The sequence below is a fragment of the Salmo salar genome, chromosome ssa22 (assembly GCF_905237065.1).
Source record: "Salmo salar chromosome ssa22, Ssal_v3.1, whole genome shotgun sequence".
Taxonomy (NCBI): domain Eukaryota; kingdom Metazoa; phylum Chordata; class Actinopteri; order Salmoniformes; family Salmonidae; genus Salmo; species Salmo salar.
This window is the reverse complement of record NC_059463.1, coordinates 27,859,981-27,874,393: the sequence shown is the minus strand read 5'-3', so window position 1 is coordinate 27,874,393 and position 14,413 is coordinate 27,859,981. Positions and strand designations below refer to the sequence as shown.

General features: G+C 41.6%; 1 protein-coding gene across 1 annotated transcript; it reads left to right on the top strand.

Annotated features, from left to right (window-relative positions):
* The first annotated feature begins 897 nt into the window (after positions 1–897).
* Positions 898–9,376, top strand: LOC106583062 (transmembrane protein 88B). The gene is made up of 3 exons (XM_014166843.2): positions 898–1,211; positions 5,601–5,901; positions 8,753–9,376. Exons 2-3 carry the CDS (start codon positions 5,602–5,604, stop codon positions 8,978–8,980), a joined length of 528 nt encoding a protein of 175 aa, XP_014022318.1. The 5' UTR covers positions 898–1,211; position 5,601; the 3' UTR covers positions 8,981–9,376.
* The last annotated feature ends 5,037 nt before the right edge of the window (positions 9,377–14,413 follow it).

Here is a 14,413-nt window from a genome sequence, read left to right as displayed (position 1 = left end):
TTGTCCTGAGTATCAGTGGGAGAGGACTACACAGGGTGGTTTCTCCAGTAAAAGGTCCTACAACAGAGAGAGAGAATACTCCAGGGAGAGTTTTCTATTCATCATTTGTCAACCATGTCATACCATCAGTTTAACCTAATCCCCAGCTGGGCCCGGCCCAGTCCTACAGACAGCAAGGGAAGTGGAGAGAATGTGGAGAGAGTGACAGTGTGTGTTTGTTTTTTTTGTTTGGGAGGTACTGCTGTATAGGCTACTGTGAGACATTAGAGGGGGTGAGTGGGGTATGATCTCCGTAATCTGTCACATAGGGATAGCCCAACCCAGACCTCTCTCATCAGAGAGGTGCATAGGACAGCCTCATGTCTGGCTGATAAAACCTACAGGGATTATTAACCAAGCCCTCCATGTCCCATCTGTAGGTTAACAGTACCAGAGGCTGTACAGGTAACACTGCCAACAAGCAGCCTATGTCCAAGAGATGGGTTAGTGCTGCTTTGCCTGGCTTTGGTCTTCTGATGCTGCATCACCGAGGGATTTGTTCTTATATGATGCCGCTTTTACCAAGGCTTTTGGTAAACAAGGATAATTAACATAGGGATGCAGTAATGCATTACACGAGAGTAAGTTTATGATGCTCCAAGTAAACTTGGATAAAATGATAAAAAAAATAAAAGATTTAAAAACATTAGATGAGCTTCAAAAGTAAGGTCAAACGTTGGGAAAAGCGGATTCGGATAAAAGAGAAGAGGACAATATTAGTGGGACATCATTAAAACAGGCGAATACTAATAGGGTTTATGGTATGGTCTGCTCATCACGTTATCTCATTTTCACTCCACCGCTTCCGTGTGAAGTCACTAATGTTGAAGAGGACAGTGCGCCGTGTCCAATTGTGCTGAGGTGGACTCTCTCTCTCTCTCTCTCACTCAAACACTAACATAGTACACACACTCACAGCATTCCCTCTGCGCACCGCTCTGATCTATACACACTCGAACGCAGCACGCAAGCATCGCTGTGCTACTGTCTTGGAAAAGACAATAGGTGCGCATCCTATGAAGCGCTGTTTTGTTTGTTTTTACTGTTCTCAGCAAACGAGGAAATATCATCTTATTCTGACATACTCTGGAGTTTGGAAGCACCTGCTCCTGTTCTGGGGTCAACAATTTCAAAAGAGACTTCTGAGACAGTGATAGAGACACCAGAGCAAGGTAAATGTGCAAATATATTTGGAATACAAATCTGCTTGGATTGTTGTGTTTTGTGAAATACTATATCTTAAGTATGATGACAGTGTTGGCTTTTAAATGTGTTATTTATAGTTGTGAGTCCCACTGGGGACAGACGTCAGTTCAACGTCTAGTTTTGATTTACATTTGGTTGAGCTGCCAACAAACGTAAATTCAATGTGAAATCAACCAACAATTCATTGGATTTAGGTTAAAAGTTGATGATTTATGTTGCAAATCCAATCCGTTTTCCACACTGATTCAACGTCATTACATCGAATTTTTGGGTTGAAATGATGTGGAAACAACATTGATTTAACCCGTTTTTATCCAGGGGGGTGGTGCTGCTACTAAGAAACCCGGTCGGAGAAGGGGTGGGGAGGGGCGATGGATCGATCGCTGTTATCGATTCCACTGAGCGCAGGATGGGGTGGTGATAGGGATGGGGCGGGATGATGAAAATAATGATAATATACCGGACACAAGATAGTTAAATGTATCTGGGCGTGATGGTAAGGGTAATTGGGTCATTTTATGAGTCCTTATTGTGTTTAGTGGAACAACAACATACTTTACCTTGTTGATTTATCTCTCTCTCTCACTCCATTTGTTTTCAATTTTAAGTGGCTTTATTGGCATGGGAAACATGTTTACATTGCCAAAGCAAGTGAAATAGGTAATAAACAAAAGTGAAATAAGCAATAAAAAATAAACAGTAAACATTACACTCACAAAAGCTCTAAAATAATAAAGACATGTTAAATGTTATATTATGTATATATACAGTGTTGTAATGATGTGCACATAGTTCAAGTACAAAAGGGAAAATAAATAAATAAATATAGGTGTAACGTAATGAGAAGGGGACCAAAGCGCAGCGTGGTAAGTACTCATGATTTTATTCCACTATGAAACACTTGAACAAAATAACAAAACGAAAACAAGCCAACAGTTCTGTCAGGTACAGAAAACTAAACAGAAAACAACTACCCACAAACACAGGTGGGAAAAGGCTGCCTAAGTATGGTTCCCAATCAGAGACAACGATAGACAGCTGCATCTGATTGGAAACCATACCTGGCCAAAACATAGAAATATAATGACATAGAATACCCACCCCACACCCTGACCTAACAAAATAGAGAAATAAACCGTCTCTCTCAGGTCAGGGCGTGACAATAGGTTGTATTTACACTGGTGTTAGTTATTCACTGGTTGCCCTTTTCTTGTGGCAACAGCTCACAAATCTTGCTGCTGTGATTGCACACTGTGGTATTTCACCCAATTGATATGGGAGTTTCTTAATATTCTGCCACTATGTACTCTCTGTTTAGGGCCAAATAGCATTCTAGTTTGCTCAGTTTTTTTGTAAATTCTTTCCAATGTGTCAAGTAATTTTCTTTTTGTTTTCTCATGATTTGGTTGGGTCTAATTGTGTTGATGTCCTGGGACTCTATAGGATCTGTTGTGTTTGTGAACAGAGCCCCAGGACCAGCTTGCTTAAGGGACCCTTCTCCAGGTTCATCTCTCTGTAGGTGATTGCTTTGTTAAGGAAGGTTTGGGAATCTTTTCCTTTTAGATGGTTGTAGAATTTAAGCTTTTTCTTGATTTTGATAATTATCGGGTATCGGCCTAATTCTGCTCTGCATGCATTATTTGGTGTTTTACGTTGTACACAGAGGATATTTTTGCGTAATTCTGCATGCAGAGTATCAATTTGGTGTTTGTCCCATTTTGTGACTTCTTGGTTGGTGAGTGGACCCCAGACCTCACAACCATAAAGGGCAATAGGTTCTATAACTGATTCAAGTATTTTTAGCCAGATCCTAATTGGTATGTCGAATTTGATGTTCCTTTTGATAGCTTAGAAGGCTCTTTTTGCCTTGTCTCTCAGATCGTTCACAGCTTTGTGGAAGTTACCTGTGGTGCTGATGTTTAGGCCAAGGTATGTATCGTTTTTTGTGTGCTCTAGGACAATGGTGTCTAGATGGAATTTGTATTGTGCAACTGGACCTTTTTTGGAACTCCGTTATTTTTGTCTGATTGAGATTTACTGTCAGGGCCCAGGTCTGACAGAATCTGTGCAGAAGATCTAGGTGCTGCTGTAAGCCCTCCTTGGTTGGGGACAGACGTGACACCAGATCATCAGCAAACAGTAGACTTTGACTTCAGATTCTAGTAGGGTGAGGCCGGGTGGTGCAGACTGTTCTAGTGCCCTCGCCAATTCGTTGATATATATGTTGAAGATGGTGGGGCTTAAGCTGCATCCCTGTCTCACCCCCCCAGCCCCGTGGAAAGAAATATGTGTGTTTTTTGTCAATTTTACCACACACTTGTTGTTTGTGTACATGGATTTTATAATGTTGTATGTTTTCCCCCAATACCACTTTCCATCACTTTGTATAGCAGACCCTCATGCCAAATTGAGTTGAAAGCTTTTTTTAAATCAACAAAGCATGAGAAGACTGCCTTTGTTTTAGTTTGTTTGTCAATTAGGGTGTGCAGGATGAATGCGTGGTCTGTTGTACAGTAATTTGGTAAAAAGACAATTTGACATTTGCTCAGTATATTGTTTTCGCTGAGGAAATGTACGAGTCTGCTGTTATTGATAATGCAGAGGATTTTCCCAAGGTTGCTGTTGACACATATCCCACAATAGTTATTGGGGTCAAATTTGTCTCCACTTTTGTGGATTGGGGTGATCAGTCCTTGGTTTCAAATATTTGGGAAGATGCCAGAGCGGCGGATGATGTTAAGGAGTTTAAGTATAGCCAATTGGAATTTGTGGTCTGTATATTTTACCATTTCATTTAGGATACCATCAACCCCACAGGCCTTTTTGGAATGGACAGTTTGTATTTTGTCCTGTAGTTCATTCAATGTATTTGTCTTTAACAGTTGATTCTAGGATTTATTTCATCATGTATATGTTTTTGCTGTTTGTTTTTTGTTATAGAGCCAAAATAATTGGAGAAGTGGTTTATCCATACATCTCCATTTTGGATAGATAACTCTTCGTGTTCACCATAATGAAGGTGTAGGCTTAGGTTTTCTGGGTCTCTATGTTTTTGGTTGGATAGGTTTCTCAATTTCTTTCTTAGGTTTTTGCATTCTTCATCAAACCATTTGTCATTGTTTTTCATTTACTTAGGTCATTTACTACTGCCAAGTTTACACCTTCACTATTAAAGTGAAACCTTTTGTCCAGGAAATTGTCTAGAGGGGATTGAATTTGTTGTTGCCTAATTATTCAGTTCCTTTGGCTTTGATTCCTCATGATTGCGCAATGCTTGTTCAAGTAGAGTGTGATTTTGCTGTGATCTGATAGGGTTGTCAGTGGACTGACTGTGAAAGCTCTAAGAGACTCTGGGTTGAGGTCAGTGATAAAGTAGTCTACAGCACTACTGCCAAGAGATGAGCTCTAGGTGTATCTACCATAGGAGTCCCCTCGAAGCCTACCATTGACTATGTACATACCCAGCATCCGACAGCGCTGCAGGGGTTGTGTTGGTTATGTTGTTGTAGTTGTGTTTGTCCCCCGTGTGCTGAGGGTGTCGGGTTCTTGTCCTGTTCTGGCATTTACGTCGCCACAGACTAGTACATGTCCCTGAGCCTGGAAATTGTTGATCTCCCCCTCTAGGATGGAGAAGCTGTCATTGTTAAAGTATGGGGATTCTATTGGGGGGATATAGGTAGCACACGAGGACATTATTCTCTGTTGAGATCATTTCCTTATTAATTTCTAGACAGATGTAAAATGTTCCTGTTTGTGTTAGGTCCGCTCTGTACCAAATTAAAATACAGCCTAAGTCTCTACCCTGTTTCACACCAGGTAGTTTGATAGATGGGACTACCAGCTTTCTGTAACCTAGAGAGCAACCAGTGGGTCTGTCTCCTTTATACCATGTTTCTTGTAGGATGACAATGTCTGTATTTCCAATTTCTTTGATGAAGTCTGTGTTCCTGCTCTTTAGGCCAAAGGCAGATGACCTCAGACCTTGTATATTCTAGGATGAGATAGTAAAAGCTTTGTGTTCCATAGTGTCTAGTGTTGTTTTTGTGTGGTTTAGTCACAGCTCATGCAGCCTTATACCCAATCCATAGTTAATGTTTCCTCTCTCAGAAGTCTGTTTTACAGCTGTACGTCAAATATCATTACTGGTTTACCATTAGTCACAAAGCTGTGTGTTGGTCCGTGACATCCCGGTGGTAAAGACATTAATGTGTGGGGAAATATAGAACAATAGGCAGGGGATTGCAGGAAAAGTAGGATTACGCTACATCCATGAAGAATGACATTGGACTATGGTTAAATGTATCAATGTATTCTCTCTCTCCTCCTTTCTCCTTCCATCTCTCTCTCCCCATCAGGATGTGTGGGGTGGACGTGGACGTGGACCTGGATGAGGGGAGCTCAGGTGACGAGGAGAAGGAGCAGGAGTTCTGGGTGGGGGAGGGGGTGAAGATGCTGCCCCCTCCCCTAGCCCACAGTGAGGGCAGCGCGTGGGGCAGCCGCCGGGGCAGGTGTGGCTGTGTGGCGTGTGGGGCGGGGCTGCTGTTGTGGAACGTGGGCGTGGTCCTGGTGTGTGTCCTGGTCCTGATGGCCGTGTTCACCCTGGTCCTGCTGCCCGCCTCGCTGCTGCTCTACGTCGGCTTCCTCTGCCACTCACGGGTGAGTAGTGGGCTGCTCATAGTGCCACTCAATGTCTCTAACACAACCTTTGACCATCAGAATACTGTGGTAGGATTTTATCTCCGAATTGAGGTCATAATGCTTAGCTTGCTAGATTTCTCTGATTAGCTTCGTATGTTGCTGCAAGTATGCTACATTTTACTCCTTGCTTCAAGTCAGGGCACCAGTTGTATCTTAGGGATATTGTCTCATTTGTCTGACTACTGTAATACAATAATGATTTCAAAACGTTACAACTTGTAACTCAAAGTTTTATTTACAAGATTCTCAGTTCAAACCTCTGCCATGTTTTCAAAAGTTGTGCATCTGTTAAACTCCGCCCATTGACCTTTTAGAAACCAATCAGATTTGTTCTGCCCTAAACCAATCAGATTCTTTCTGCCCTTAGAACAAAGTTGACTACATTTTATGTTAGTCTGCGTTATGCTTGGCAAGCCTTAATAAACCAGGAAATAACAGCTTATTTGCATATGGAACCAGCTAAAATAACATAATAATAAGAACCCTGCTAGTGGATAACTGTTTGCTGTGCCCCAACATGAAAGTGTTTCAACATGAAATTATATGAACGATTCCCTTCTGCTCCACCCTAACCCAACACTGTAAAAGTATACCGAGCTTGCCCAAGTATTTAAAGAGTGGTAGGATTCAGTTCTTGTCGCTCATGGCACAGAGAACACCCTGTACCAGAGGAAAACACACACTCAGGGTGGGACAGGACGTCGCGGTTCAAGTATCTGTCCAAGTGGGAGTATGTACTGTAGATTATGAAGAGTAGGAGGGCAAGCGCATAACCCTGAGGCACACCCTGTGTTTCTTCAGCAGTACATGGGACAGGCACTGGGAACACCCAGGGGCAGACAGACACACCACTACATTTCTGGGTAAGATAGGGGTTGGCAGGGAAGTCCTATCAGCCTCACCCTTCTTTAGACATCACCCGGAAGCTAACATCACTTCATTGGCCTATAGGCAACATTAAAGTGAGAGTTGACTTTAAAATCAAAGTTAGTGCAGATCTCATAAAGTGCATGGTTTAATGTCAAGATGAGACCACATCTCATGCCATCTCTTATGTAGATCCGGCTATATTCCTCAATCACAAATTAATGGGAAAGGGAAGCATATTGCTGGATAGACAACAGATGGCCTGGATGCATCTTGGCATTAGAATACTTTTGAGGTCTTAAAGCATCTGACAAACTTTGATTTTGGAGTGAACTATAATTTTAGTTACACATGACTGTGTCTAGAACACACTGGACTACAACATGATTATGATGTGCTGAGAAGCAAACTCTGTTTTTGGAGTAAACTGTCATGTTAATAAGACCACCTTTAAGAAGAGGAAGACTGTGTCTAAAACAGGATTATGATGTGCATTCTGAGTAAATGCTATCACTCTCATAATGATGCTAAAGTGTCCTCTAAGATATACAGCTGTTGCCCTTGTCGAAGAGTAGACGCCCAATGTACCTTTTCACAGTGGCCTTGCTTGCTTGTCTCCATTATCGATGTTACAGTGAAATATGGCTCTATACTAGGTTTAACTTTTTACAGGCATTTGCTAACTTTTTAGATATTTGGAAGAATTTTGTGTACAATCACACTGATTTATCTTCCTTTGGAAAGTTGCCATTTAATGAAATCAATAGCAATCCTAAATATCTTAAAACACCTTGAAGACACTGGTATTTTCAAGGTGTTTTAATTTCCACATCTTCATTAGTGTTGGCTGGGGAGGATGTACCATTATACAGAATGTGAGTGCTATTTTTAATGTGTAGCTTAATGGAATGTTGTGAACAGTACTATATAGAAGACAACAGGTTCCAGTATAGACCCTTGCTGCCTGCCAGAGTTGGGGGTGTCAATCAACAGTTTGTCTTGGAGAGGTGATGGATGGGACAGTAAGAGAGGATATCCATGAGAAGATCTGATTGTTGAAATTAGTACCAGTTAGTCCCCAGCTGGGCCCAGGCCTATACAGACAAGACAGAAAAAGTGTGTTTGTGTAGATGAGTGTGTACTTGTAGTTGGTGATGGGCTCGAGGTTGCAGAGCTCAGTTGAAGTGGCTGGGGAAATTCCTCTTGAAAATGTTGACAATTAGAGAATTCTATGCCAGAGAGTTATTATAGAATGTAGCCCTATTGAAACAACACTGAGTGTGTTTGAGTGTTTGTGTACTCCTATGTAAGTGTTTTTGTGCATTTCTGTTTGTGTGCGTGCATGTCTGTCTGCCTGTGCATGTCCTTCTCTGTGTATCTGTATCCCTCCCTCCTCTTCCCTCTTGCTTACAGTGTGTATATAGTATGTCACCCATTAGCATTGCTTACATGTTTTTAATCAAGTCTAGCAAGCAGATCAAGGGCTCCACTCTTATCTCTATCTGTCTCTCTCTCATCCCAGTCTGTCTCCATCTTCCTCCGTCTCTCTCTCTCTCTCTCCCTCTCTCTTTCTGTGGCACTCACAGGTGATTGACAGCCTAGGGGTTTTATTGGCAGCTGCCTCTTATCTGAACATTGAAGGGAAACTGGGAAAGAGTCTGTCACGCCCCACTACCTTCCCTCATATGGTCCCTTTCGCTCGCTCAAGCGAACGTGCGCACGCTTGCACAGACACACACACACACGCACGCACGCACACACGCACGCGCGCACACACACGCACACCTCCCCCTCAGTTCTGTTCAGTTAAAGATAAAGCACCAACATTTGCTTCACTAACAAAAACAACTCAGAAACACGTACTGTATCAATATAATTGTCCATATCTTTGGAGTCTGTTTCTGGCTGAATGTTACATTAGTCTCCCTCTCCACCCCCGCAGGTCCTAGACTCCCACTCTCCTTTCTGCCGTTACCTCGACGACAACAGCTGCTCCGCCCTTATTATCCTGGGCTTCGTGATGATGTCACCGCTGGTGGTGGTGGCGGCAGCCATCTTCTGTGGGCTTCTCCGGAGGCTGCGACTCCTCCTGCTGTTTCAGCCAATCACACGCGCCTGGTACCGTGGACAGGGCTTGGACTGGGGAGGCGACATCCGTGCTTGGGTCTGATTGGACCAAAGCTCTAATAAACCAGTTGTCAAAAAGTTTAATAGGTCAACGGTCAAGAGAGAATCCAGTCCTGGAAAATCGCTGTGTCACCTAATGTATTTAGTGTCCTATTAAACTGTAGTGAATGTCATACATTCAAATGGATATAACGGGAACCAGTCCAATTATTTAAAAACAGAGCTTGACATGTGAACAAGGCAGTGGTTAGGGGAGTATTGCTAGTCAGAGAGGAGACAGTGGAGGTAATGGTGGGATATACTAGCAGCTGTTCTCTGTGAATTTGTATTGGTTATGTATATTTTTATTTTTCTGTTATCAATTATCTGTTAACATATAGTTGTGAACATGATGTAGCAGATAAACTAAACAGTATTGCATAAATTGTCACTCAAATTACTAGAATGGTAGGAAAATATGTTTACAAACTTACTTCTTTTGACAGATGTTGTTCATTCTATTGATTTCATTATATTCACCATCTGTTAAAGGGCAATTCTGCCACTTTTCAACCTCATATTCATTATCTTCAGCACCAAACCAGTGTCTAAATCAAATACAATTCTATTGGTTGCATACACATATTTACCAGATGTCATTGCGCGTGTATCAAAAAGCTCCAACAGTGCCGTAATAGTGTGAGTGTGTCTGAATAATGATGAGTGAGAAAGTTAGACGCACAAATATCATACACCTCAAAAATGCTAACCTCCCCTGTTATAGTAATTGTGAGAGGTTAGCATGTCTTGGGGGTATGATATTTGTGAGTCTGTCACTTTCTCACTCATCATTATTCAGACACACTCTCACAGACACACTGTCTCAGACACACACTTTAAGTATTAATGGTGATAAGAGGGAGGGTTCCAGTACAGTGGGTCTGCAGTGGCATGATTCACTCTGCCTGGAATAATGTTTGATAGTCATCTTCAGACTCCTCATTAAACTTCAAACTCTCCAACTTTAGATGTACTGACAAGTACATGCACTTATTAATTTTCCCCTGATGTGGCCTAATTAACTGGGGTTTAATGTGACCAATTTTTACACTGAGCATCTTAGACTGTTCTCTTTTTTTACACACAGGGCTATTACTGTAACACACACTGTTAATACCTCTTCAGCGTCTCATCCCGTCAGCGGGATCAAAATCCAGCGAAAAATCATATCGCCAATTAGCATTAAAAAAAAATCATAATTAAAAAAAATATATATATATATATATATATTTTTTTTATAGATACACCTCTCCTGAATCGACCCACGTCGTCCGATTTCAAAAAGGTTTTACAGGAAAAGCAAATCATTAGATTATGTTAGATGAGTCCATCGTAAAAAGCAGCAACATAGCCATTTTCCGACCAACCACTTGCATCACATATAACCAAAAAACAGCTAAATGCAGCACTAACCTTTTACAAACTTCATCAGATGACACACCTAAGACATCATGTTACACAATGCATGCATTCTTTTGTTCAATAAAGGTCATATTTATATATAAAAACAGCATTTTACATCGGCGTCTGACGTTGACTAACGAATTTCCCCTCAAATGCGTCCCGGGAAACAATGCTACAATTCCCTAAATTACTATCCTATAACGATTTTTTAAATTTATATTGTCAATCTAACATTTATAGATGAATATCTCTTGAGAACACCTGTCATACCAGATTTTAAATTAACTTTACTGGGTAATCACACTTTGCGATAAAAGGAGATGCGATACTCAGAAAATGAGCTAATATACAGAGCTCGGCGCCATCTTGGAACAATCGCATGTCACATCTCATCTTGTATAATATTGTCAATAATCGCCTACCTTTAGTTGTCTTCATCAGAAAGAATCCCAGGTCCACAACAGATGTATTTTCGGTCGAAAAAGTCCATACTTCACGTTCCATTAGCCTGCTGTTGGTAGCGCGTCCTTGGGCTCTCTCCAAATTCTCCGATGTGCGCAGGGCTGAAATTTCGGATAAAATGATTCTCCCGCCTGTAGGTTCGTTCAAACATGTCAAACGTTGTAAAACATTAATCTTCAGGGCCTGTAACACCAAGAGAGCCAATAAGATTCGAGGGGGATGATTTAATTGTCTTTCAAACCGTTTCCAAAGGTGGGGGTAGACATGGCCGCCGGCGTCATAATGGTGATGGCCCATCCCCTGTGACCAATTTCCAATGAGTCTCATTCACTGAGTTTCGACTGTGAAAAGACTGGCGACATCTAGTGGAAGCAATAGGAAGTGCTCACTGAACCATGGTTAACGGTGTGATTTATAGGGAAAGATGAGAAGTCGAGTCCACAATTCTGAATTCCACTTCCTGTTTCAATCGGTCTCGGGGTTTTGACTGCCATTTGAGTTCTGTTATACTCACAGACACCATTCAAACAGTTTTAGAAACTTTAGGGTGTTTTCTATCCATATATAATAAGTATATGCATGCCCTAGCTTCTGAGTTTGATTAGTAGGCCGTTGAAAATGGGAACGATTTTTTTTTCAAAATGCGCTGTGGCGCCCCCCTATCCTAGGGTATCCTCAAGAGGTTTTAAAATAAAGTGCTTTGTAACGCTAAAACGAGTGGCAACTGAGCTGCCACCACCTTAAAGGAGACGAAACGTTAACTTTGCTGGATTATTGAAACACGTGAGGGTATTGAGACAGATTGAAGGTGTACTGAAACATTCATCCTGAGGTGCTCTGAAACATGACATGGTGTGTTGTAACATCACTTTTTTTTAACACCTTGCCAGAGACTTACATGGAAAAGGTTGAAAACACTATTATGGTGTTTCAAATCCTGTCTAGTGCAGAATTATAGTAGATCCCTTTACCTATACTGTAAATGAGAGTCCCTCTTATTGTAGGCCTATATTCCCTGCTCTTATATATTGTGTTGACAAACTCCTCATTTGTAATTCCAAAAATGAATGTCAAAAGTGGGATGCAATAACATGTGGAGTGGTAGGCCAAAGCCTAAGCAGGCTAAATTGGAATAGGCTATTTAGTGTTGCATATAGCATGTGGGGCTAGCATCAAACAATAGGTAAAGCTAAAGCTAGTAGGCAAACAAGCCAGCAGTATGAACCAAAAAGCAGGCCTTAAAAAATTACAGCCAATCAAAATGAATGATTTTGTCCCAGGTTCGGAACGAGAGACGAGAGGATGTTTTATTTGAAACTGACAGCATGTCGGGTGAAGATGAGTACAGTGGCAAAAATGAAAGGAAACAAGAGAAGTAAAATTGTGGTGGAAACTAGGAAATCCAAGCCTAGTCTAGACTGAGGGTTTTGGACCAATGTTACCTTGGAGACCCGTTTGACTTCTCAAGGAAAATCTGGGATTCGTTGGAGGATAATGTGGCGTTGGTCACAAGAAGTGGTCTTATTTAGATTTGTGTATCTGCAGAGGAGTTCATATGCTTTGTGCCTCAAAAAGATATACAGTAGGAGTGGAATGTTTTATGTATGGATCTTCGAAGCAGAGAGCCTATCAAGGGGGTTCTCTGGTATAGCGCATGAAGTGTGTGCAGATGAAATACCTGAGGAAGCAGGTGGAGTGGTTGGTGGACATTGACTGACCCATATCGTGGATGGAGTGAAGAAATTCACGTCATCCATAAATTTTTTGTTGTTGTATTTTTTTGTATTTTTACCCATTTTTCTCCTCAATTTCGTGATATCCAATTGATTCTTACAGTCGTGTCCCGTCGCTGCAACTCCCCTACGGACTCGGGAGAGGCGAAGAACAAGAGCCATTCATCCTCCGAAACATGACCCTGCCAATCCTCACTGCTCGCTTAACCCAGAAGCCAGCCGCACTAATGTGTCGGAGGAAACACTGTCCAGCTAGTGACCGTCGCTGCAACTCCCCTACGGACTCGGGAGAGGCGAAGAACTAAAAAAACTACGTTTTTCTGTCTACAGCCTCTCCCAGTTTTTTTTTTCTATATTTGTATTTATACAGCAAAACGTGAACACCACTAGCTAGCCAGCTTAGTTCGTTGCTAGCTTGGTTAGTTTGTTGCTTGATAAAACAGTGCTGGCAATTTCCTTTTGGCTAGCTAGCTGGCTAGCTAAATTGTACAGCCAGCATTTTATCTACATTGATCCTCATACAATAACCAAACAGTTGGATAAACTAATTATTTGTGAAATCACGATGTAATGTGGCAGATGACTATAGGCGAGTTAAGAATTCTCAACCCATATGGAGTGATAAGACAAAAGCGGCATCAATTTGATTGGGGCATATGAGGACGGAACATTCGCCGACAGGATTCCTTCTAGCGCCACTCCAGAGAAAACACCCTTGATATGTGCCCTGCTTTGCAGATCCACATATGACACATTCCAATCCAATATCTTTTTCAGTTGCAAAGCACACTCCTTCTGCTCATCGGACACACAAAAAAACGAAACTAAATAAGCCCACCTCTTGTTATCCTCACTGACATAACCTTGTCCAACATATCTATGATATTCATAGAGACTTCAAACGGATCTCCCAGAAAAAGCCATCGGCCCAGAACCCTCACTCCAACTAAAAAAAGAGTCAGAGTAAGGCTTGGCTTTACTAGATTCTCACGACCACTTTACTTCTCTTATTTCTCTTCTTGTTCGCCACTGCAATCCATTCCTTCTCACTCTTATTTTTATTCGACTCGCCATCAATTTCAAACATAAAACTGATGCCCAATACTGGATGTGGGGAATAGAAAAGGGGGAAATCCCAAATGGAAAAGGGAAATAAACTAAAACTTTCAATCCACTTAAACATCCGAAAATGAAATACCAAACAAAAACCCTCAGTCCTTAAATATACACTTAGAGCCCTACTCCGATCCAGGTGACCTGAGATGACACAACTGCTGCTCCAGTCAGTACACCATGCAGCTCCTCACCCATTACATCCTTTATTCCCAAGAAGCGTTCAGCTGCAGATACGATGATATCGATCTTTCCTGAGTTCATATCCACTCTTGCAGTGCAGTTTATCACTATAGCAATAAATGCCCCCAACAATTCATTTTCTTCACAACAAGGGTATCTAGATCATGCACCTTGCAAACACCACCCACAGATTTGTATTTTATTTTATTAGGATCCCCATTAGCCGACGTCAATGGTGACAGCTAGTCTTACTGGGGTCCGACACATAACGTAAAAGACATTACAGACAAAAGACTACAATTTACATACATTTAAACACATTAACATGTAGTGTGTGTGTTTGTTTGTGTGACACATACATGTCAATACATACACACAAAAAGTAGGTCCCATGGGGGAGAGGCATTGTGCCGTGAGGTGTTGCTTTATTTGTTTTTTTTAAACAAGGTTTGCTGTTCACTTGTGCTATATGAGATGGAAGGGAGTTCCTTCCATCTCATATAGTACAAGTGAACAGCAAACCTGGTTTAAAAAAACAAAAG

What these genes read in the sequence shown, in the direction of transcription:
- LOC106583062 (XM_014166843.2), top strand. Translation starts at nt 5,602, where the DNA reads ATGTGTGGGGTGGACGTGGACGTGGACCTGGATGAGGGGAGCTCAGGT. An exon ending in GCTTCCTCTGCCACTCACGG is followed by an intron (nt 5,902 to 8,752) that starts GTGAGTAGTGGG and finishes CCACCCCCGCAG; the next exon opens with GTCCTAGACTCCCACTCTCC.